Genomic DNA, 26,617 nt, shown 5'->3' with positions numbered 1-26,617 from the left:
CTACTCTGAAGACTATATTTTCAACGCAGATGAGGCCGCATGTTTTTATCAGCTCCTGCCAGACCAGATGATGCACTTCAAAGGGCAGCAGTGCAAAGGAGGGAGGAAGTTGCATCTTTGTGTGGCAGTCCTGCTCTGCTTCAATGCAACAGGCACGAAGAAAATTAAATGCTCGTCATCAGCAAGTACGCGAAGCCGCGCTGCATGAAAAATGTCATGTCCTTACCGTATGACTACCGTGCCAACAAACGAGCCTGGATGACCAGGGAACTCTTTTCCGAGTGGCTCATCAAACTTGACGACCAAATGAGGAGGGATGACCGAAGAATTCCACTGTTTGTCGACAACTGCTCTGACATTGTGAATGTTCGCTTGATGCACATTTGCTTGGAATTTCTGCTGCCAAACAGCACGTCCTTGTTGCAACCCCTAGACCAGGGCGTTATAAAGAGTGTGGAAGCAGAATTTTGTAGGCGCCTTGCGCAGCGGTTTATTATCGACTTCCGCCTAAAGCAGCCAACTGCAATCAATATTTGTCAGGCAGCAGAAGTGCTCACAGGAGCTTAGTGGAACTTGAAGGCATCCACCATTCGCAACTGCTGGCGTAAAGCAGAGCTTTTCAAAGCGCCTGTGCAGCTTGAAGATGACCTGGAGGTGACCGACAACAACCCAAGAGACCTGTGGACCGAGGTTGCGGAATTGCTGCCCGCTGTTTCCTTCTACGACTACTTGGAGAGTGACAGCGCAGCACTAACTGCGGCGGACCTGACAACCGAAGAGATTGTTAACTGCATTCGCGACGTCTCCAGTGTCAATGACGACCTGAAGGAACACAACTGTAGGTGGTCATCGAACACTGAAGATGAGATCGTGTCGAACATTGATGTTTTAGTGCACACGAAAAGTCTGCACTTTCATCGCTCGGTGCAATGACGTACCCGATGAGGTATAGCGCAAAGTGGAAGATGTAGATGCATGCCTAATCAGTTGTGTGTGCTGCACGCACCAGGAGAAAATAACTGCTTTCTTCAAATAAAGCAACCTTGAAGTCAGTGAAACATTTTTATTTGAGAGTATGCTTGTCTGCATGCGCGTCTATGCTGAGGTACGGCATTTTCATTCCTAGGTCCATCCACTGGCTTGTAACCGCAAGTTTTTCATTCCAACAATATTTCAAAATAGTGAACGATTTTCGGCAGTCCCGCATGATTCATTAGATCGAGATTTGACTGTACCTGAGATAATGGAAAGGTGTTTGTCAAGCAACTTCTAACCACAGGGATCACTGTGGAGGATGGTTAAAACTGCAGTAGCTTGAGCTGAGGCGCATTTGTGAATACATATATACAAACCACCCATGCTTTCTGCATGTCGAGCTGGCAGAGGGAATCTAGCTTCTGCTGCTGGTACGTGGGTGATGAACGAATGGTTGGCAGCATGTTAAGAAGGCGTAAACATCCAGTGATGAGACTTTTAGTGAACATTAACAAGCTTTTTTGTCTCTGCTGTGGAATTTGATTGTCTGTGTGAGCTTGATATGCTTGATGTTTCTACACGCACGCACAAAAGGTTGCTGATGGGATGTCAAAGGCAAACCTTGATTTGTAGCATGATTTCTTTTTCGAAGTTTATGTACATGAATCACCAGTTAAGATTTTTTAGCTCGCATACGAAAATTCACAAATTTAAATAATTTACAGATTAAAGAAATTGAATTATAGGATTTTGTTGTCTTAAAACTGCCCAGTGGGTCATGAGGGACACCATAGTGGAGGGCTCTGGATTTGGATTTATCACCTGAGGTTCTTTAAAGTGCACCTGAAGCGAGCATTTTTGCATTCTGTTCTCATTGGAATGTGACCATGGTGGCCAGGAATCAAATGTGCAATTGTGCTCGGTAGTACAACACCATAGTCGCTGTGGAGGGTTTTATCTGTTAAAGGTTACAATTAATCTTATAAAAATGGTTAATTAATACCCAGCCTTAGAGTGAAATATATGTTGCTGAACACTCTTTGCTCTAATAGCAGCACACAATTCATTAATTGTCTAGCAGACATCACTGCTACTGAGAATTTTGCAGTTCTTTTACCTTGCCATAGATGGCCTGTGTCAATACTTTGCGTAAACTGGGCCAGATCTGTTGCCTCATTTGGTAGGAAGTGACTCCTAGCACCAAAAATTACTTTTTGGGAAGCCCATTATGCCTCTATACATGGTTTAGAGGTAGAGCAGCATGTGATGTACAGCTGCTGCTGACAAGGTGCACTCTTAGAAAGGGAGACAAGGCCCAGACATGAATAACTTCACCTTTTTTTCTTTAAACATTTAGACCTAAGGGTGAGGAGGTCCTTACACAAGAATATGTGGTAATTATTTAGCACTCTATAATCAGCTCAGCTACTGAGGTGCTTTACACACCAATAACCTGAAGGGCTCCTTCTTTTATTTCTAGATCAACATCTTTATGACCCACCTGTCAAACTATGGAAATGATCGTCTCTCTTTGTATACCTTTGAATCTGTCTTGAAGTTCATAAAATGCTGGACTAACTTGAAGTTGAGCACCATTCCACCACTTCAGTTGGCGGAGAAGTATTTCCAGATGTACCCTGATGAGACAGACCCTATCTGGATGGTGAGTGGCTGAAGGACTAACGTATACACTGCAGTTTTGTATTATGTGTTATGCATAATCTGTGGATAAGAAGGCTTGCTTTTTAATATTTCTGATTCACAGTATTGCAAAGGCTGTGCGAAGCTCCTATGCTAATTAAAGGTTTTGATGTAATTATTAATGAAAATGGATTTTAAGTTTGATGACAGTGAGTGTATTGATGCTGTATCATGTGAAGAGTGCTGTCACATTTGTAAAGCAGCATTTCAGTGGGTACACTACTACCATTGCACTAGCTTTAAAAAGGAACCTAAAGTAACTTGTATGTCACATGATGGCAATGTTTAAAGGGGAGTTACTTAAGCCTTGTCCTTGTTTGAGCATTGCTTTTACCCTTCTACTATTTAGGTTTTATACTTGCTTCTGAGAGAATAGTATGCTTGCAAACTACAATGCATTTTGTCACTACAAGCAGCAACACAAATGAGAAAGTTATGTGCAAACAAGCCACTGTATTGCCTGTGTCTTTGTGACCTGTGTTTCTGCTACAGTACTTATATGAACCACCAATAAGTCCACCTTGATGTGTTTGAAGATTATATCTAAGTATGGTGTCCCATTTTAACGTATTTGATAAAAGAAGAGCTTGCACTAAATTTAGCAATTCTTTTTTTTAGAATCCTTGTGAAGACAAACGCCATCTGTCAATCTGGTCATCAAGCAAGTCATGTGAACAACTGCCAAAATTTCTAGTCATTGGTCCCCAGAAAACTGGTAAGTAATAGTAAATTTTACAGCAGAGGCAAAAAGAGGGAAGATTGTCAGAACATCATCTGTGCAACCTTTTGACATGAAGGAATTTTCATTCTGAAGTTGCTGTTTGGCTTACAATATTTATTTTTTTTGTCATCGTGGCCAAATTCAAGCAAGGTCAAAAGCTTTGAGTTGTAAATGGTGGCTCAAAGAAGAATAGCTTGAGGGGAGAATGCATTAAAAGTAATTATCATACATTTGCCAACCTACTGTTGTTGCACTGTTGAACATTTATATTTCCCCTTGCAGAGGCAAGGAGTTTCCAGCTATTTTATGTACAGTTTACTTTCGTTAATTTGACTTTGACTAGATCAATTAAATTGATAAAATTATCTGGTGGGTTAAATTAAGGAAAAAAAAATGTCCAAACACACGACTGTTTTATTTAGCAGTACCTTTTATATGGTTCTAATGTGTATCCGATTTTTCTTTCTCTCTCTTTTTTTTAATGCTGGCAATTCGAAACAAGATGAAACCTGCACACTTGGCTTTCGTAGAATAGGAATTTGTTTACACTGAATGACTATTGTTGTGACCATAACATGTTGTCTTCCTTGCAGTCCTTTGTGTTTGATAGTCTGCATTTCTCGAACCACTCTGCTACGATTGCAAAGTGGATGTTCGCCCATGCCTAGACTAGACCACTTTACCGGTTTATTTTGCAATGCATGCAAGTCTCCGGAGCACAGAAAACACATGATGCGACTCCATTGCTTCTGTTAGGATGTAAAATAACTTATCTTTTGAATGAGCTTTCGTAACTAAAACCTGAAAGCAGCATGTCATCTTGCACTGGCTGTGATGGTAGGCTGATAAATTTTTGTAGGAAAAAAGGCGGGCGTGAAAATCAGGTAAATTAGCTGTTTCTGTTTTTGCTTAGAAGTTGGCCAGAGGCAGTCCGAATTTCTTCATTTTTGGCAGGAGATAAAGTGTCTTCAGTGCATTCAATGTCCCAGAAGTACCACCTAGACAGATGGTGTAGCCATTGTGGTCACTGTTGGAGTCGGGCGCATGCGAGCATTGCTGAGCAGTCAAGTTCGAATTATCCAATGAGGGAAAATTTCAGAATCAAAATAACAATAGCTTTGACTCGTAGAATTGTATGGGCGCAAATGGCAACCTTTGGTCAGGATCGAATTAACCATAAAGTCTAATTAATCGGAGCCATATCAACAGAGGTCTACTGTATTAATGTTTATATAGAAACATACTAATCACAGCATATGCTATCGTATAACAAATTGTAGCCTATTTGTTGGCCCTTTTAGTGAACTCCATGCAGAAGTAACCTGTTGATAGGTTTTCGAGCATTTAAAAAAATGTTTGAACATTTTTTTTAACAGTTGCAACGAAATGTAGGAAGCATGAATGAGGCAAATATTACTTTCAAGTGTTTATTTTTAGGCCATAGGTGTGCACAGAAAGCATGGGAAGTTATTTGAGTTGTTGAAACATGAAAACGTACTTTGTGTTTGCGTTGTATCACTGAATTATATCTAATCTGACTATAGTTATTATCTATAGTTATGATAGAGATACTGTATTTATTCGATTATGAGGCGAGGGTGCCAGTTGGAGGACCCAGTAAAAAAAAATATCCTTATGGTGGGGCTTCACCGCATCGCGGTGCGCGCTGCCATAAAGCCACACTATAAGGCGAAAGCCACACTGCTGTGAAGCCACACTGTAAGGCAAAATTCGCGTATATGGTGGGGGGGTTACTTCGAGGCTAAAGCTTCTGGGGGAAAAAACCTCTTCTTATATTTGAATAAATACATTAATTTTGTATATAATCTGTGTATTTCATCTTGATAAAAAATGTTTGCAGGTACAACTGCACTGTATACTTTCTTGACCTTGCATCCAACAATAGCAAGCAATCACCCCAGCCCAGACACATTTGAGGAAGTGCAGTTCTTCAATGGCAAAAATTATTACAGGGGTCTTGACTGGTAAGTGGTTGTAAGCATTGGTAATGTTTGACTGTCTTATGTGACTCTACAATCAATCCCGGATATCTCAAACCTGGATATATCGAATTGTTGTCTATATCGAACAGCCGTAACATCCCCTTGAATATCCTATGCAAAAGTATAGTGCTGTACTATACGTTGTGGGGCGCACAGCCAACTGGGTGTATTGAACTTTCGTTCATTGCCATTTTGTATATACAGTTATTGAATGCTGCGCTGTGCTGCATTGCATCGCACCACACTGCTCCCCTGCACGTGCACTTCTAACAAGGCCCCAAACACTTCTTGTGTGCAGCGTTATTACATATACTCGTGCCGTCAAAAACATTCAATGCCAACGAAATGGCAGTGTCTTTGCAGATGCTGTCAAACAAGACATTGAATCTGAAGGGCAGTACATGCTACAGGTAAAAAATATGCAGGATGCGTGTCACTGCAAGCGGCTGGTCGTTATCAGCAAGAGCAGATCGCCATGCTGCTTCAGGAATGTAAAAGGCCTTCCATTGTGATACGCATTCCATAAGAAAGCATAGATTACACTTAATGTTTTGACTAAATAGCTCTGGGCATGGGGATGACGAACCGGATATGTTTCCAACACCGGTCGATTTAGATCTGGGAGGCTTATACAGTGCCAGGAATGCCAGGAGTGCAAATCTCCCCGTACATTGACCTGCACTTACTGCAAAAGCTGAAGCTCTCACCCTCCAAATGGGCTGTAAAGATTTCAAGGGCAGCAATGGCTGACTTGAGCGGTTCAAGAGACGACACAGCGTGACCTCGAAGTCGATCGTTGGCCATGACGTGAACCATGACACTGTAGACATAGGGCGCCAACATCGGTTCCAAGCTCTACTTGAAAAGTATGAAGACAAAGACATCTACAACCTAGATGAGGCTGCATTTTTCTACAAGATGCTACCGAATTGCATGGTCACTGCCGCTGTTGGATTTTCATCTGGAGGAAACAGAGGAAGGAGTGTGTCACGGGGCTGTTTGGTGCCAATGCAACAGGCAAGGACAAGCTTCCCTTGTTGATACAGGGGAAGGCAGAGAAGCCGCGATGCTTCCAAAATGCAACTATTCCCAAGGAATGCATCTACAGAAGTAACAAGCGAGCATGGATGACTGCTGCTATTTTTTAAGACTATGTGCGCCTTCTGGATAGATGGTTTGACACAAAGAATAAGCACTTGCTTTCCATAATTGGCAATTGTCCAAGCCACAGGAAGATTGACAACCTCAAGGCAATCACTGTGGAATTTTTTTCTGGAAACACAATCGCGGTATTGCAACCGATAAATCAGCATCATTGAGACCTCCCGGAAGCTGTACCACAAGGCTCTTTTGCGGCGCATGCTCACAGCGTATGATGCCAACAAGAGGTACAACGCTGGTTTGCTTGGTGTGATCTATTTGCTGAACTTTTCATGAAAAGAACTCGCACCTTCAAAGGTCGCCAACTGCGTTGCGCACGCCGGCTTTTCCCGAGCCGTCATCAGCTATCCTGACGATGACGAGCCAGATGATGACCAGACTTGCAGCGATCTGTACGAGGCTGTTCATCAAATTTCTGGCAAAGAGGTAGAAGGCAACTTCGAGACATTCACATTGGCTGATGCTGCTGCTCCTGTGGTCGCCCCAGCAGTGGATGCGGAGGTACTAATTGACACTGTTGGTGTTCCCAGTAAGGATGAAGAGCTGGTGGATGAAGAACCAAGTGAATTGCCAACTACCTATGCCTGCTGTGAAATAAGATTGAATGCATGGGCGGCGACCACGGCCTCGTGCAAAGCTTGGCCAAATTAGAGCAGGGGTTGCTCGCGTTCAGTAAGAACTGCCAGAGCTCACTGCCTTTTTTGCACCTGAATGAAGTTTTGCTTCCCTGAAAATATTGTATTTTGACTTCCTCGCAGTTATTGAAGTTTTGTTTCACTGAATATATTGTACTTTGACTTCCTCGCAATCGTGGTACAATTGAAGCTCTACTGCTTTGGGTTTTATTGAGTGGTCACTTATTTCAAATTATCGCTTATAACGAATTTTTTTGCCGCCCCACTGACTTAATTATAATGAGGGATTACTGCGTTAAAAACACGTTTCTACCTTTGTTTGCTGTTAGTACTTGGTCAAAGACATGATGTGTACTGATTAACATGAATGGCGCAAGTACCTCAACATAACTTTTTTTTACCAGTACTAATTTAAGGCTACTGCAGATGATGCTGTAGTTCTGCAGTATGTCTACCCAATTGCTGCCAGATTCTTGAACCCAGCTTCATGTTCCTCTAGTTAGTCAATTTTTCTTTCATTTTCTAGTGCCATTCATTTTTAGTTTCTTAGTGGTGCTTTTGCTATTTAGATTTTAGAGTACTTCTCCAGGCAATGTTGAATACGGCAACTAAAGCTTGTGCTCTATGTCTTGTGGCATTCATTATCCGATTTTGGTTGCCTATTGATTGCTGCAAACCATGCAATTTTTACCAAGTTTGCCGAGTAAATGAAATATGGCTTTTTATCAAGCCTGTCTTCAACCTTTATAAATTTTCATGACTCTCACAAACAATATGTAAGGTGAAGACTTTACCTCAGTTAAGTGTAGAATCAACTATGTGCTCTGTTTTGAGTATTCCTCTGCCCTTAAATGCACACACAAAAACAAAACATCGCGAAAAATGCACATTGTAAGAGTTTCTAGTGGAGAGTGTATAAGTTTACGATAAAGAGGGAATTCTGTTTTTAAGGCGACCCAGGCACTTGGCTTGCCCACGGATACATTTTTTTTTTCTTTTGTGGAACTAGCCTTTCTTTATAGATTGGTGGATGAGACACCTAGCCACAAAAGGGGTTAATGTGTGCCCCATTTTCCTTTGCTTCCTTAGGTACCAAAGCTTTTTCCCAGCACCTAAGAACGGAAGTGCACCCTTTCTCTTTGAGAAGAGTGCGAATTACTTCGATGGGGAGCTGGTGCCTCAGCGTGCCCATGCCCTGCTGCCTCGTGCCAAGCTGGTGACCATCCTTATCAGCCCCACAAAACGGGCGTATTCCTGGTATCAGGTGTGAAGATGCCTGTTATATTACATAAAATGTGTATTCTGTCATTACATTACATTACAGTTTTTCAGCTGTTGCCTAGGGGTGAAGTTGCTGGATTGCTTATAAATATTTGGGAAAAAATGACCCTCGAATATCAATTCGATTCCAAATGTATTATTATTTATAAAAAAAAAAATGAAAGGTTGTGTAGTATCAATGCCGTAAAAAAAGGCTTATTTACATTATTTGTTATTCTATAAAAATAGGGTCATTCCATGCCAAGTGTCCCAGATGTCTCCCTCAACTATCTCAGATTTTCTTTTAAAATGCAATTGTGTTTTGCTCTCTGCACACAGTCTTTCACAAATTATTATTGCTGAAAAAAAATTTTCTAATCAAGTGATGTGCTTTCAAGGTTTGCTAATGTATGTGAAACACAGTGTTGCAAGATTGCCTAAAAGCTATTTTGTTCTGTGGCACCTTCACAACCTTGCTTGTAGAACCTATAAAGATTGAACTTTAATTATAGTACTGTGTACAAGGGCAACTTTGGTAGGGAAAGGGTCCAAATTTATTTAGTTTTGTATCAAATCTGCTACAATGACCACTTACACTGGACTGTCCCAGAGCTGCATTTTTACAGTAAAAATTTCCTTGCACCAGTATATTTTACATATTTTCTGAAAAAAAAAAACATGATGAACATACCAAAATGTCAGTAGTTATCCATTCTCAGCCATAATTTGCACATTGAGGTGGTATGACACAAACTGCATTAGGTAGGCCTGTTGGTTGGCATTCCATTTCCATTATTATGAAATTTTGATTTTTGGTTTAAGCAAATATGAATTTTTGAAGTCGGGCAAGTTGGCCTCTGTACCACAGTCACCCGCTCTGATAGCTCAGTGGTTATGACGTGCTGCTGAGCGCAAGGTCGCTGGTTCAATCCAGGCTGCAGTGGCCTCATTCTAAGTGAAGAATGCAAAAAGTGCTTGTGTAATGGGCATTTGGGGCACATTAAAGAACACCAGGTGATCAACATTGATCTGGAATCTCCCCAGGACGGCATGCTTCATAATCAGATTTGTGATTTTGGCATGGAAAATCCCAGAATGAAATATTTTGGTGTGTTTTACACAGTTGACATACAGTAAAACCTTGATAATTCGAAGGCTGCCAGACCGTGAAAATTCTTCGACATAAGCAGATTTTTGAATTAACCAAAATGAAGAAGAAAAGAAGAAAAGCAAGAACTTACCGCAAAAATAAATCATCTTTATTTTCCATGTCCAAGAATGATTGAAGTAATCACTGATGCAAAATTGCTTGGCACGCTATTTTGCCTTAGTTCCTTGTTCCCCAGCTGGCTCACAACACATAGCATGTAAAATATCACCACCCTGTGCCGACGTGGGAGTGGCCCACTACTTGCTAACGCGCATTCTGAAGGACCAGAATAAAGTTTTACCATACCATACCATATCGCTGCACTCAACAAAGCTGCGGGCAACATTCACAGAATCGATAACTGCCGCTAAAGTGGATGCTTGACTCCAAAAATTCAGACTTGATGGATATTCTAGGCTTCATAAATGCACCGTCAGGGTTCCCATTTAGCTAATGCATTTTCGGGGCCAATTTTTCGGACAAATTGAGGCCCCAAAGTTCAATGTACCGGACTAAATTGCACATTCTGAGCCATGCTATGCATTCTTGGAGGCCGCTATGTTGGATTTTTCACTGGCTTGGCTTCCAGTGGCCCGCTCTATAGCCTCCAAGATTGGGATGTGCACACTACTCAATAGAGAGCGCATGCCATCCAATCTCGGAGGCCATGCCCGATCTTTTTTGGCTCGCAAAACGCTCCAGAAGACAGCACTTTTTCTTTTTTCTTTCATTTTTCGGTCAGCATTATCGTCATAATCACTTAATATGTGATCTGCTTTTTTTTTAACACACACACACACACACACACAGACTAAACTTTTGGTTGCGATTTTGCTGTGTGTCTTGGAGACGTCGCATCTTTGTGGGGGTGTGTGCGGCTTCGCATTTATGTGATCGGTGCCACCTCCTGTGCTTTCGCGAGAGCCAAGCAGTGCGAAGCTCGTTTCTTCTATCTCCATGGTGAACTCCGTTAGCGAAGATTGCCAACGCGGTGACGCTCTTGGTGAGTGTATAACGGAGACGTCACTCTTCCACGCAAGTCTGATCCCTCCAAGCGTAGTATGAGGCAGAACATGGTGCGAAGCTCGTTTCTTCGATCTCCATGGTGAACTCCGTTAGCGTAGATTGCCAGCGTGGTGACGCTTTTGTTGAGTGTATACGGAGACAATGCTACTCTTGCGCAAATCCAAGCATATCTGATCACCTCCAAGCATAGTATGAGGCAGGGCATTATTAGAGATTTTTTAAGCCACTCTAAGCCTAATCAATTTTGTTTTCTTGGGGCTATTTTTCGGTCCTCGCGTGGTCTGGATAATCGGTCGGCAACTATGTCACACCCTAACCTAAGAGTCGCACATTGCTGCCGGCCGGAAACTACAAGTTATCCTGATAGGGCCGCGCATGCTATTCAAATTATCCAGTATAATTTTGCTTTGAAAATGATGGGACTGCTCAAATTCTTCTAACCGAAATTTTGAATTAAGTGAGTTTGAATTATTGAGGTTTTACTGTACTTGTTGTTTCATACCATGACTTCACTACACAGCACAATGGCTATTGTGCTTCAGGCAGTCAGAGCACATAATGTCTTGTTGAGAAATTATATTGAATTAATTTAGGAGTAGCACACTGGGATTGTGCTGCATGCCTAATCTGTATGTAGCACCTTTTACTTACAGAAATTTATGGGGAAGACAGAACAAACATTTATTTCATCACAGCCGCAGTTAGCCACTATAGTATGCAACCTAAAACAAAGGTGCAGCATGCTCTGTGCACAGAGTGCAGGAGAGTGTGGAAGTTGACAGCATTGGCAGTTGACAGCCAGATTTTGGCCTAATTGCCACAAAATTATCAGTAAATTTTCATTCCTAACTGTAAAAAAAAGTCAGTATATCCATAAGAAAAGCTTCATTGAAGTGAGATTTCAAATGCATGGGTTTTTATAGGAATTTCAAGGGGAATTACGATTACTTTGTTATGTTCATTAGCCTGTTATAACTCATTTCATTATAACAAGGTTTTAGTGACAGTTTTGTTAATCTCATAAGACAGTAAACGTGCAAATTGGGCCCTCCACCAGAAATAATGCACAAGTTTTTTTGAACTGATGGGCTACCTGCAGTTCTGTGAGCAGTATTATTTTACCACGGTGACTTGATTAGAGGCTGTGTACACTCGACTTCTTAGCTGAAAATGTCCATACCTCTGTTCAAATCATGTAGACCCATGTACAGTAGAACATCGTCGATCCAGTTTTGTCTTGTACGATTTCCTGGTTCCAACATTTGCGATCAAGAACACACAAAAAAGGACCCAATACAGTCACGCTTTTTTTTTTACCTGTTGACACGTTCCTAGGAAACACAATCTTTTGGCACCACCGTTAAGTACATCGCCAAACTGCCATCGTATGATACGTTTTCCAACTGCTAGACCCCATGAGAACAAGAAAAGGCACAAGGTACACACAATCAAGAGCTGTAGCCACCTGCCGCGGCAGCTTCCGTGCAATATTCGCCTGCCCATGCCCCATGAAAATGCCGGCACACATTCAATTTCTTATTTCGGTAGCAGCAAATTTCTTTGCGGGTCATCGCATGTTGCAATCACATCTATCGCCACCAACCCTCTTGCGATAAGCATCTTCACCTATCTGTTTCACAGCGCGTGTGGTATATAGTGCCGTTGGAGGTGTGCTGCATGCTATAATAGGCGATAACCCAAATGCGCTGCCGTTCCCTGCTGCAGGCGGCACGAAGTGAGCATCATGTTTCACTCTGGTGGCATTGTATTCCAGCGTAGCCCACCAGCTCAATTAGTTTTGGTCTCCTGTTGCTTAAGTTTATATGCAATAGGAAAACGTAAGTGCGTCTCGGACCACTGGGGCCGCTCGTGACCAGCTTCACATGCATCGGCATCTCTTGCAGCAATGATTCTCGCCGAGTGGGCATGCTGAAACTTCCCACCTAAATGACCTGCCCGAAGAAGCTGCTGGTCTAGGTTGAATTCAAGGAAGGCAAACGTAAGCTTGCTGAAGCCGCAAAAACAACGCGTTTCTCAGGGCACTCGGGCCACACCAGCTCAGCACATGTTGACGTCTCTTGCTGCAACGGTTCCCGCAATGTTTTGCATTACATAGATGTCAACTACAGTTAAGTCTACGAAATTTTTCACTGACTTCGGATCGTATATTTTTTTCAGTTAGTGCAATTTTTCTCACATCTTTTTCCCCAAAATGTGGGAACGATGTTCTACTGTAATTACTGCAGCTTTTGTTTCCCGAGATTTCACACAAATAAGTTTGGGTGAACCTAGTATACACAGATTACAGCATGAAAGTTTTTTACCTTCAGCTTTCTTCGCAAAGTGCTTGTAAAACACTAGCAGATACAAAAATAAAGTTAAGGGGACCATGAAACAATTTGGACGATTGTGTACAAACATACTGAGTTTGTAGGGTAGGTCCTTCTGATAATTAACAGACATATTTAAGCACTCCAAGTAAAGTGTGTAACCTATTATGATATTTTAAATATGTGAATCACTACTGATCACAGTGACGTTGTGCCCCTCTGTTTTCAGCTGCCCTTTCCTACGCTACGTAATGTGGGAGAGTGATGTTTGGGCGAGCGTTCCGATGGGCTACCAATGCAACATCATCAGGAATGCTTGAAACATGCTTCATTAAGCCATTCAACTGCTTCATTAAGCCTATTTTTAAAAGCATACTTATGCATAGTAATTTGTGTACCCTTAAAAATAAGTGTGCAAATGCAATAAGTGCTGACATTTCTTAAAACCAATGGCCCACTTCCGCCTAAGAATGCAGATTGTCTGCTAGAGCTCTGGTGATGGCAGCCGATATGGGATGCGCAGGCAGCTCTCACAAGAAAATAGGAGCTGTGATGTCTTCTTTGGCAACAGGAGCATGAATGGTACCAGTACTGTATTACGCTTGTCTTCCACTTTAGTCGTGTGCAGGGAGTAAACTGCAGTGACTGCAGATGCGAGCGCTGCACAGCAATGTCAACACCAACCTCTTTGGTCAATACACCAATAGCCTGCAGTTTTGAAAAGAAAGGCGCTTTTAGCTGTAACCACAGGTTCGGAATTTGTCAGAAAGCCAACTTTTGTGTGTAATTTGCCCACAATAGTAGCAGAAGAATATCCAAACAAGCTGAGATCCTGAAAAAGAGTGTTGCGAAGGCAGTCGAATGTGCCTTACAACGTATCAAAACGTCCGTCAGAAAGCTGCCATCTTGAGTTAGACGTTACTGTATAACACATGATACACTAAATACCATCGGAGAAAAAAAAAACTTTGGTGTAGTGGTACCAGGGTGCCGAACCAGAACTGAACCAAAAACTGGAAAATGTTATTTTTGCTCGAACCAGAACTGAACCAGAATATTACAATTTCTTTCAATCCGGAGCGAAACTGAAAGGAAAATATAGTGGTTTTCAGTTCAGGTTAGACACCTTTTCGAGAGGCTTTTCAACCATACATTGCCTACACTTGTGGCTCAACTGCGTTGCCTCATTTGTAGGTACACACCATCTCCCAGTGATTGTAAAAGTAGCAGCACGGTTAGTACGATTTTCAGCATATTGCGTCAAGGGGCAGGCTAGATGCTGTGTTAATGCGGCAGTATTTGCATCGTGCCTGATGCGCAGACTCGCCAGACTGTCGTATCTGTAAAGCACCCAAGACAGTTGAGCACGCAGACCATATAGACTCGTGTAAGGGCCACACTTGTGTGAAGGGCCGCACCCCAAGCTTGGCAGCCCAAAATGTTGGGGGAGAAAAAATTTCTAGTGGAGAAGGAATTATGTTCGGTGCCCTGATACTGTGAGCTTGCATCGGCAAATTTTCGTGCGCTGTGTACTTCTGCGTGCCGCTACTAGATGGTGAGAGCTACACGGTGACCTCTGATGCAATGGTACATCCAGGAATCTGGTGTGTGCACAAGTCACTGGTCATAGCAGCACCATTTTGACTAAAAGGTTCGGTCCCTTGTGCAAGGGTAACATCTCGTCAGAATTGCGGGGAAAAAAAAGCACGTCCCTTACACAAATCTATTTGGTATTGTCACTTGTCCCCAGTGAACTGTGACTGGCAGTCATCGATCACTTTCTTAGTGCCACTGAACAAGAGGCCATTCAGTCGAAAAGCATTACTGGGCCACTGATCAGACATATCAGTGAAGTGAGCCATCAAGGCTCTCTTAGAATATTAGGCTGTGAATGGGCCCTTCAAACGCAGATGCGCAAATAATTGCATCATACTGCCTGTCTTCATCATTACTCCTCAGTCGCCTATTTTTCTCCTCTACCCTTTCCCCCTGAGCTGAGTAGCAGAATAGAGGACCTCTCTGCATTTCCTTGGTATATTCTCCTCTCTCTCAGTAAAGCTTTGCTTTAAATAGATTCCAGCATTGGTGTTGGATCTGCATAACTTTTTTTTAACTACATGTTACATAAAGAACAGGCGTAATTTTTCAGTGAAACTTAGCAGCAGCTTCGAGCTTTTATATGAAATAAATTTGTGCCGTTTTCCTGTAATTATTCTTCGGTTATGCAAATTAACTTGAACCAGTTCAAACCGGTTTGAACGATTATTTTCCCCTCTGGAGTTAACCTGAACATAACCGTTTTCGGTGAACTGGAACGAAAAAAATTAGTTAGAAACTGAGTGGTACTATCCTTTATTATTATTATTATTATTATTATTATTATTATTATTATTATTATTATTATTATTATTATTATTCTAGAGTTCAGGAAACGTTACAAATAGTCCATTTCACCGCATTCACAAGTTAGTGACGGCTCTAGCCTAGCTGCGGCAGTGCTTGTATTTTTCCACAGAAATCTTATCAGCATAATATAAAGGCAGTCATAAGCCTACTTATTGTTAGATATTTACATGTTATTAGGCGATTATCAAACTGAAATAATACCGGAAACAGCTACTTTGTAGTTCGTACATTGCATATATGCTCGCAGATACGCAGCGAATGCCTGTGGTGGCATATGTTGCTTTTTTGCTTCATGCAGTGCAAGCCAGCAAACATTGCACATGGTGCTGCCACGTCTTCATCCGCCGCATGAAATTATCTTGAAATTTTGCTCCATGTAGCCCAGGCTTAATGAGAAAAACTGCGACATGGGAGCATACTCAGTTCAAATCGACCAGCAGTAGACAAAACTTGCGTCACTGCATGAAGGAGGTGGGACATACAGATGGATGCACAGTGTAAAAGTTCATGGGAGACTCCATGGCTTGAGGGGAGGGTAATGCTTAACCACTCATACCTGTGTTGTTATAGCGTGCTGACAAGAAATTCTTGAGAGAAAGCATTTCTTGAGAGATGCCCTTTGCATTTAGTCATGCAACAAAAACCGTTTCGAGGACCTTTTAACGTAAATTTGTAGCTGTAGCTTGAAATTGCTGCTTTCATAAGATTGATGGCGCTTTTGACCTCCAAAACTTAGTGTTCCTGTATATACTGGGTGTTTCACGCCACTTGAACCAAGCTTTCACGTGTTTCGAGCAGTCGTCCATGATGCGTGGGGATCACAAGCAGAGCACGTAGTCACCTTTTTCTCAAACACTCTCTTTTCAACAGAAGCTTTTTCCTCACTCTTTTCGAATGCTATATCTCGTCATATAGCATGTTCCCATATGCGGCTGCTATTGGCCAATAGCTGACATCAAATAAGAAGGGTGTTTGGATCAGTGCACTTCTTCCTACTGTTACTGTGTATACTTATTGACGCAGTTTAGCAAATAGACTGAAGTAAGTGAAAACGTGCTTCCGAATTTCTATAAGAATTCTGCGTACCTCTGCAAGAAGCCAACTATCGTCTGCTCATGCTCGGCCATGGCTGCCCGCATGAGAACTAACCTTTGGTCAGACTGCTCATTGGTGTCGTAGCTGTCAGGTCTCGCTAATTTCAGTTATGTTTGAACACTCAACTAGCCTCGAACCATGAGAAACTTAAGGTCAGACCACACGCACTCTTGTTAGCACGCACTCACTCCTGGCTACTCCTGGCTAGACGTCTTGGCATACTTCGCTTCGTATTGAGCCATTGATAGCGCTTCAAACTGTGCACTTTGAATGTGGCTACTACCCATTGGTCAAACCGGTGCAGGACAAAGCCTGTCCACATCACGTAGCACGACCAGACTGGAGCACATGAGTGCGCACTCTAGCCCTGTCATGCACAAAGCAAATGCTGTGAATACGCATAACCATTACATGTAGCTGCAGTCTGCTATGTAGTGTAGATACCCGTGGCCATTGTGGGGTGCTGTGAGGAGTTTCCTCACTGAGAACAACCGGGTCTTGCTTGCCGTAGGCACCAAAATCGCAAATAGTGGTGTCTACATGAACATCAAAAATCAAATTTTGACTGCGCACCATGGGGATGTTCAGTAGGCGGAGCATTGTGGATGCACCTCAGTCCGCCATAGCCTTCACAGAGCAAGGCATTAAAGAAGGAGCAGGAACACTGCAAAGGGAATCATAGGTGACGTTTGATTGCCAATAACTCCTCTTCTGCTGAACGTATTGAAGTAATTTTTGCAGAAAAGTATTTCTGAAATATTCTATATTGATTTCAAATTAATTTTTTTACTTTGATAAAAAGTGGCTCATCTAAGGCGAGTGAGACCAACAGCTTATTGTTTGTAGTAAACTTGATTTACTCAAGTTATTTTTTGAAATGCAATTAGCAAATAAGTAATTTCAATGAAGCAAATTTTTAAATATTTTTTAGGCATAAATTTGATTGTAAAATTGTAGGGAGTGCTCAGAAACACACAGTGAAGTTGCTTTTAAAAGATTGCGCTTTACATAGTTATTTCTTCTAATACCTGGAGAAAGCCAGTGAAACCTCAAAAATAGCATTGTCACGGCACAATTGCGCATCTGGTTTGCAGCGTTCTCAACCTCGTTTACAAAGAACAAAGCCTGCATGTAAGTTGTTAAAGAGGCGAACAAGTGTTTTGATCCACTTTCAGCAGTGGTCTACTACTTATATTTTTGGACTGTGGCAGATTTCCATCTTCACGACAATGGTGCTGACTTAGATGCCTGGTGCCAAGGCCAATCACTTCTATTTACAATGGACATTTCTATTTACAATGGACATGTGGCCATGCTTTGGAAATCATGGTTGACAGTGCTGCAAGCCAGATTTGCAAGCAGCAGCATCATGCTTTTAATATTTCATGGGCTTTCTTCAGAGCCTGAAAAAAAAGAATCTCATGAGGACAACTATATTGGGTGTTTCTGAGCTTGCCCTACAACTTGTACAATCAAATGTATGCCCTACATATTTAAGAATTTGCATGATCGAACTTGATAAATTAGCTAACTAATCAAATTTTGAAAAAATAGTCTCAGTAACTCAAGTAGACTGTAAGGAATGTGCATTGAGTCTCATTCACCTGAGATGTGCCACATTTTATTAAAGCTTCGTTCAAGTTTCAAAACTCTCAGTATGCTCCTACAGGGAGCAGAGTTGTGCAGAGGTCTGCCATCTTGCAACCTTCTTTATGTGGGAAATCTACTCCTCGAGCTTGCAGGAGGCAGGCTAATGTGTCAGTAGAATCTTCAGCACTTTATTCTGCACCACTACCGTTATAGTGAGGCTCATATAACATTTATTGACTGGTCGCATGAAATTTGCCTCCTTGAAAACGGTGTTTTGATAAAAAAAACACTGCAAAGAACATGCTACAGAGGCAAATACCTTGGCCACAATGGTGTCTTTACCTGGCAACAGATGCCATGACTAACCTTTGCGCAGGAGTTTTCGTTGGTTATGACTCCCCATTGTCAGTATACATTTGTTTATTTTGAACAGAACATGCAAATACAGTAATTAAATGTAAAATAATTTTAGAGAAAGCATGCTTGAAGTATTCATCTCTGTGCTAAATTACACTGGAAACAAGTCAATAATATATAAGAGAAAATAAATGTGTATAGTACTGCTGCAAACCCCAAAGCAAGAATACCTTGGCATAAGTGAATGTGGCAAGCAGTAATTCAAGTGTTGACGCTTTCACCAGCACTGAAACCAGCACAGCATACATATTGCAGCTTTTGAGTTGGCTTCTCTGGTGAAGTTTGCCATTCGATGTGACAGCACTTGGTGGAATGGTAGCAACTGTTACATGAGTACTGCTATTATTACTCGTGTCTGCATGGCACACTGCAGTTCTAGCTTAGATGCAGCCACATTTAATCCTAGCATGGCAACTATTTACAATAAGTTACATTGCTAACCACATACTGCCTTTTGAGTTCATTGTTTTTGCGTTATCTCCAGGTATACACTCCAAAATGTTTTCTCAAAATTTCTGGGACATCACATGCCAAACAGTCATAAACATACAAATAAACTATAATAAAGTAGCTTTGATAGCCTTTTAGTCTTACTGATGCCATCTGTGTTTCAGACACATTTTCCTAAGAGAACCCTTGAAGACCCTCCTATTCTTTTTTCTGGTTCACTTCCACCGAATGTAAATGTTTTGTGTTTGGTTTTACATTTTGTTAAAAAGTGTAGCTAATTGCTACATGAGAAAAACATTTCAATGCTGCTTCGAAAGGTTCTCGTTTTATTTTTATTTTATTTTTTATTTTAGGGTGTATGCTGCAACAGTATTTTGTGAAAAGGTATTGATACTTAGTACATGTTGCACATTTCCGAGAGTCACAATGAAATGCAATTTTCTTTTTGTAATTTCTTTGGAACAGCACCAGCGGTCCCACGGTGACACAGTTGCCCTGAACTTTACTTTCTATGATGTGATCACAGCCAATGACCACTCACCCAAGCCTCTACGGGAGTTACGTAATAGGTGTCTCAACCCTGGTCTTTACGCACAGCACCTTGAACGTTGGCTCAGTTTCTACCCACCACAACAGGTACACAGAGTGTTAATATTATGTTTTATGCATGGTTGCTTTTCCTTTTTGGCTTTGCGTCTGATGTGTGAATGTAAGCACAAAAGCAAACCGATTTTTCGGACTCCAATTTTTCAGATACTATCAAGTATTAGGACTTTGTTGTAGCTCTGCCTTGTGGCCATTGCCTCTTCAGAGCACAGGGCCAATGTCTAACACACTGGCTAAAAATTTTTTGGATGCAGCATGATAAGTTCAGTTAAGATCCCAAATACCACCATTGGAAATGATGGAACTGGCTGCATATTTTTGTGGCAGGATGTTTTCTTGGCTTTCCAAGTGCCATTTGGTCATTCGGCCTAATAGCTAGGTGGTTTTGATCGAACCAACAACAAACACAACTTGAGTGCCCGTGGCATCAAGGTTTCGAAGGTGTTTAAGTGGCTACGTAATTTCAAGCTACACAAGCCAGAAGTTTTATAACAGCAAGCACAATGATTGTTGTCGCCTAGCACTGCTTGTTCTGTCAGCATACTGAGTTAGCACTTGGCTGGCAGTGGTAGTGTATCAGAAATGGCTTTCCAGTTTGTGGCCCACAACTAGCAGCAAATTCGCTTGTGCGCTGAATAGGCGTAATGAAAAAAACACACATTGTCACAAGCTGCCAGGGGAATTTGTGCAACACTGTGGCAATGTGCAGTCAGTTTGCTTACAACTTACACCTTGCTACATCACGGTGACGAGCAACAGGTTACATGATGAGGAATGTGGACCACTTGGGCACCAAAACATTAAGCAGATATTGTTGCAGTGGCATGGCTGCACTGAAAAAAATGAAAAACCCATTGGCTACTAAATATAATGTGCGCAGCACAGCCTGCCATTGCAATTATTTTTGCCCCGCACACAGGCTATACAAACTTCTGCTCTATCATTCTTAATACAATGCTCTGCAGTAATAAATGCTGAAAAATGGGAATGAGTTTTATTTATAATATGAAGCAGCACATCTCATTTCAGAACTTATCTGCCAGTCACAGATTCATCTTTGTATAGAGAGCACCACCGCACATTTTTACTCTCGCGTGCTGTCACAATTTTTTTTTTGTCCTTTTTTCACTGCACACTTTGCACTGCCGTGAAACATATTGTTTGCGAGGGTTTGGCAGAATCTGACATAGGAAATCAGTCCACTGCGCTGAAGTGGACACCTAGTATCATCTATGCACAGCATTTCTGAACATGTCCAGCCTATATTGGCTGTTGTGGCATCTACAAATAACTTTTTAAGCCAAAAATACCTCTCTCTCAGCAAATTGCCACCTTTGGCAATATGGCTTCTGTTCTTATGTCCAGCAGTTCACCGGCTTTAACAGCCAATAAGTAAACATGCTAGTTGATAAAAGTAAAATAGTATTGTTTTCTCTGTATTTGTTTTTGTGAACGTTTACACAGGTGTGGTCCATAAAACCACTTGGTTATTGTCAGTTAATAATCTGTAAGTGAAAGAACTTCATGCTTTTTTTCCAGCTTATGATTATTGATGGAGAAGAACTGAAGTCTGATCCAGTACGTGTTATGAACAAGCTCCAAACATTCCTTGCCATCACCCCATTCTTCGATTACAGTGGATCACTGAGGTGAGTCTCCATCTTTTGAACCCTAAGCATTCTGTGGCCAAAATTTAATCTCTGTATGCTTCCACTGTTATCCACATTATCAGTGCCCTAGGCACACTTTGCCACTACACAACCCGCTGTTTAAGCCATCGTGAAGTTATGCCTCATTCTTATTATTATTATTTCCATCTACAGTGAAACCTCGTTAAACTGTAGTTGGCTGTAGCTCGGAAAAAGTATGTACTAAACGGTAGTACTGTTTAACCGAAGTAGCATGAGATCGCTCACTTGCCTGTAGAAAACGGAACATGCAACTCGGAGAGAGTGCGATGAAAGGGGAAAAAAACATGCAGTATTTATTCGCTTCGCGCTACAAAAGTGTTATTTTCGGTTGATGCCGCGGCGGCCTAGCACGACGACAGTGGCCTCAAACTTAATGAAGCTGCGTGCCAGCTTTTCAGCCAGCCCCCTCTTCTCAGCAAACACTCGCATGGCAGATTCCTCGTTGGTGTTACATGCACGTGCACGCACGCGGTAGAGGTGCAAAAGTCCCGGGGTGCCTTTTTCATTGCTGGGTGCTGTTCTCGTCGCGACAATTGATTTCATGAGGCTGACATAATGCGCAGCTTCTGCCACTGTCGGGCCTGAATCGCCGGTGCTGTCGCTTTCCGTGTCGTCCTCATCCCTGTCGCTAGTCGACACTTCACAACAACAGAGGTAACGATGGCGAAAAGTTGAACCTCATAGTCGACATCCCTACGCGGTCGCAGTAGCGCTGCCAAGCAACTTTGCATTCCAAATGCCACACACCGCAGTCAACAGCAGATCCCTGTCGCATGCCAGCGCCGTCTTCTTTGTGTCACGTTCGATAGCACGGATGATGTCTAATTTTTCTTCTATGCTGACCACCCGGTGTCCTTTTTATCCGAGCTTCGGCATGACGCGAGTCCTCGCTTGCCCGACGCCAGAACATGCCAGAACGCTCTCTGGCACAGCGCCAAAATGATGTTGATGTGGCTTCACGCGCAAATGCACAGGGCGCTTGGAGGCCGTTGTTCCCATCTCTGAGGCTTGTTGTTCTGCAGGGCCGCCCGATGGAGATGACGCACCGCCGTGTTTGCACGACGAAAAGTGGAAATGCTACGTTTTAACTGATGTGTACGCAATAAGCTGGTACGGTTTATGCGGATACAAAACACATTATCTTCAATGGCCGCTGAGTTGGGAATTTGACTTTACTACTTTTAATATGAAACTACTGTTTAAGCGGGTATGGTTTAACGAAATTTTACTTATATAAGATATTATATTACATCATCTAACAATGTTATATGCTACTCATTTCTTGAAGCTCAAACCAGGGGATATCATTTGCTTGCCTGGGAATTTCATTACCGGGCTTTCACTGGAAACATATTGTCATATGTATGAGTGCAGATGTTCCCTGATGTTATAGAGCGTCATGTGTCCACCATAGTTTGGGTCCTTAACCATAGCTATTCATGAAACTCTCAGCATAATGGGCTCTCCAAACTAGTAAATGTTGCCTAGAATTTTAAAAATAATGGAAGGCTTTACACAAACAGTGCTCACTGTATTTTGATGAGTGTTCATGCTATTCATGAATACCCTTTTCATTCTGCACAAATAAATATTGAAGTTTATTGATGTTTATAAACGTTGTGGAGAATGCCAAAATATGAACAATAACAGCCTTTAACCTGCTGATAATGAGCTCCCCCAGGACATTCAAGCACTTTCCCGATGACGAAAGCACTCCTCAGGTAAATTCTGTCACCAGTACTCAACTACTCATTGCAAAAAACATTCTCGTATTGTATTATAGGATGAAATAAAATGCTACTTGTCCAGCTCCATTTTATGTTTAGAAAAAAGAAATACAGTTGAACCTCGCTACAACGAAACTGACGGGGCGCGCGAAAAATTTCGTTAAAGCGAAATTTCGTTGAGGCGAAAACAGGCCAAAAACACTGTCAGGTTGGACCACATAGTCCCAAAACATCATTTATTTCCAAAGAAGTCGGTCAGCTTCTTCTGCTTCTTTTTTTTTGCCACGAGTGCAGTGGCGCGGCTTTCGCACTCGGTGAACAGTTGCATCGCGACGTCGTCATCGTGAGCACCGAAAAATCTGCGGATCACATCAAAAGCATCCATCACTTTTATTGCAGGTGGTGGCGCTAAGTCCTCCGCGTCGCTGTCATCATCCGATGATGCGTCGTTGTGGCGAACGCCCTCAATTATAGCTTCGTCACTCAGCTCCTCGTGAGCTAGCACTTCACTGTCAACAGCGATGTAGTCGCCGATGTGAACATCGGCCGGCACATCTCCGGAGTCCTGAAGGGCTGCCCACGCCGCATTGGCCTCTGTGGAGGGTGGAGCAATTGTACTGCAGCCTTCCTCGTCCGACGTGGAGTTCGCTGCCAGTTGAGCATCGGAGTGAAAGCCGGCGTGCACAAAACAGTTGTAGATGATACTGCGACTGGTTGCCGTCCACGCTGCTGAGACCATCTGTACAGCCATGTACAAATCCACTTCGATTGCCCGACCGGTGTCGATGTTTAACACCAGCCGCTGAATCAGTCGCTGTCGATAAGCGCTTTTAACGCTATTGATGATACCTTGATCCAGCGGCTGGATTAAAGCCGTGCAATTCGGCGGGAAGAATCTTACTTCCACGCTTTGAAGCTGAACGTCTTCAACGTTATGCGCTGAGCAATTGTCGATGAGCAAACAAACCTTACGTTTCTTTGCCGTCATGTCACGGTCGAAAGCGGTTAGCCACTCTTTGAAAACGGCCCGTGTCATCCAAGACTTCTTATTGGCAACATATTTGACGGGCAGGCTCTTGCCACCTTTGAAGCACCGCGGCTTCGCACTTTTGCCTATCACCAGTGGGCAGCGCTTGTCAGACCCGTCCATGTTGCAGCACAGGAGCACAGTCACACGCTTTTTGCTATGCTTCCCTCCGCTGCATGGCTGGCCCTTCATGTGAAGCGTCTTGGAGGGGAGGAGCTCGAAGAAAAGTCCCGTTTCATCGGCATTGTATATGTCTGATGTGGCATATTTCTCCATTAATTCCGGCACAGTAGCTGATGCCCAAGCAGATGCACCGTCGGCGTCTGATGAGGCCGACTCCCCACACAGCACTTTAGCGACGATTTCATGCCTGGCCTTAAAACGGGTCAGCCACCCTGAGCTGGCTTTGAAATCATTGATGCCCAGCATACAGGCATAGCCAAGTGCCTTTTGCTGCAACATGTTTCCGCTGACCGGCATCTTCTTTGCGCGCACGTCGAGGAACCACGTGTACAGAGCCTTCTCAAGGTCCTCATGAGCCGCTTGCGTCAGCTTTTTCCGCTTCGCGGATGTCCCCGAAGAAAGAGCTTGCGCTATCGCGTCTTTCGACTTCAAGATCGTTGACAGCGTGCTCTGTGAGATGCCGAAGTCCGCTGCAACATCTCCCTTTTTCCTGCCACTGGATGCCGCGCTGATAATCCGTGCCTTCTCTTCAAGCGAGAGGAACTTCCGCTTTCTAGATGAAGTCGCCATGCTCGCATTCATTACAGCGCACTAGCAGCACAAGCACGAGTGAAAAAAACTAGGGCAAACGCGCTGCTGTTGCCAGGCTGCTGCGTCCTTTGGCAACGGATTGGTTGCGGCTCTGAATTGGATTGGAAGAAAACGGGAGCTTGCCCCCGCGCCTTGTCGCAAGGCAGCCAGCCCGATAGTCATCAACACCAAGCTATGGCGGTGATCATGTGCGTTTCAGTGAGTGGATTAGTTTGGTCCAGCGAATGTTTAGCGAAACAAAGCAGCGTGGGCCTATGGAAGTACATAGATGGGCGGCGATATGCTTGTTTTATTGTAAGATATATTTTTAAATCGAGCTTCGCATAGCAAAAATTTCGTTGAAGCGGAAACGCGCCCCAAAAATGGTTCGTTGTGATGAGAAATTTGTTCCATTACTTTGTATAGCGAGCTGACGGGGAATTGGAAATATTTCGTTGAAGCGAAAATTTCGTTGAAGCGACGTTCGTTGTAGCGGGGTTCGACTGTAATTGAATTTACCGCTGACAATGACATGAGCAGTTGAAAGGTTTCGTTTTCGTTCGACTCTGCGTCAGCCACGCTTTCGCGTTTCAGTACTTTCCTGATCGCGTAGTGCTGCACTGGTTTTGCTGGTGCGCGAAACTCGCACAAACTGCAAGTAACAGAGAATTCAACTTCCATATGATGTCGTAGGATTCCCGAACGGTCTACGCCACTTGACCAAAAAGCAGCCGCAGCGGCGAATCCGCCTCTCTGTCTTGGCTCGGTGCTGCCGTCTGTCGGGCGCCGCTTTACTCACCAACGGCAGCAAAGGGTGGTGATGGCATATGCAACATCACCACTCCCCGATAGGGTGGCGGGAGATTTGAATTTTAAAAAAGCTATTCGGACGCTTCAGATGCAATTTTCACGTAAACTGTTTTTTCTTGGCACAAAATAAGCGTTGCGAGGTTGCTGTAAAGGTATTTAAACAGTCCACGTCGACTTAGTATTTGCCTTTAGTGTCCCTTTAAAGGGCCTCTCACCAGGTCTGGCCATTTGGAGCTGACAAGCGCAGAGCATACAATGTGCACTAACTATCTTGTTTGCAATGAATTATATTGCTACGCTCTGCGGAAAGGTCTGAAATTTCAATCCGAACGCCGTTTTCTCTTTCTCTCGCGGCGACCACGCCCCAAGCCGGACGGTGACGTAGTCATGTCCATGTGCCTATGTAGTCGGGTCTGCAGTGCGACGTCGCCCATGGTGACACGTGACTTCGAGAATTATTCAAGGCAACATCTGTTATTTGTGTGATCTGTTGCTTGAATGGACGAATTGAAGTTCAGAGAAATAATAAAACACACAAATGGAATGTCTGCATGTTTTTTGTTTTACTTCGCACCAAAGCAAGAAAGATGTACTTCCTGAAAAAGTTTTTGCATTAAAGGTGGAAAAGAAGATTTTAATGACTTGCAGATTTTACAAATTCGAAGTCCTATCACTCTAAAACTAAATCATTCTGCCCTGCCAAAATTTTTCAGTAAATTTACAACGCTAGTACCATTGGCCCCCATCAAGTCAAATCTATGTCACCCAGAGTATGTTTTTGAAAAATTGCCAAATTTGGCTTTTGTGCAACTGTCTCTGACTGACCTCGAAAATCGGGGTTTCTTGGGGCTATTTTAGCTAAGGCAGAAGCTGAAAAACGTTTGACAAGTCTTCAAAAGCTTTCTCGCAAACAAAAGTATGCAACTACACCCCATATGTATTTCGTTATAAAATGCCAAAACTGAAAATATAGCAACAATTGCAACATTTTAGAGACATTATAAAAGAAATAATCATCGCCAATTTTTATAAAAATTTTATAGAATACCCACCCAAGACTGGTAAATCTAGTACTGCAAAAAC

General features: G+C 42.7%; 1 protein-coding gene across 1 annotated transcript in view; it reads left to right on the top strand.

Annotated features, from left to right (window-relative positions):
- sfl (N-deacetylase and N-sulfotransferase sfl) overlaps positions 1–26,617 on the top strand; it is an 89,734-nt gene that overhangs the window by 50,324 nt on the left and 12,793 nt on the right. Inside the window, exons 10-15 of the mRNA XM_075697677.1 lie at positions 2,456–2,638; positions 3,295–3,391; positions 5,259–5,382; positions 8,286–8,460; positions 19,386–19,556; positions 21,066–21,175. Of these exons, the coding sequence (XP_075553792.1) occupies positions 2,456–2,638; positions 3,295–3,391; positions 5,259–5,382; positions 8,286–8,460; positions 19,386–19,556; positions 21,066–21,175 (860 nt within the window). The remainder of the gene's footprint in view (positions 1–2,455; positions 2,639–3,294; positions 3,392–5,258; positions 5,383–8,285; positions 8,461–19,385; positions 19,557–21,065; positions 21,176–26,617) is intronic.

This window comes from Dermacentor variabilis, chromosome 1 (genome assembly GCF_050947875.1).
Source record: "Dermacentor variabilis isolate Ectoservices chromosome 1, ASM5094787v1, whole genome shotgun sequence".
NCBI lineage: Eukaryota > Metazoa > Arthropoda > Arachnida > Ixodida > Ixodidae > Dermacentor > Dermacentor variabilis.
This window is presented reverse-complemented; position numbering and strand designations above follow the sequence as displayed.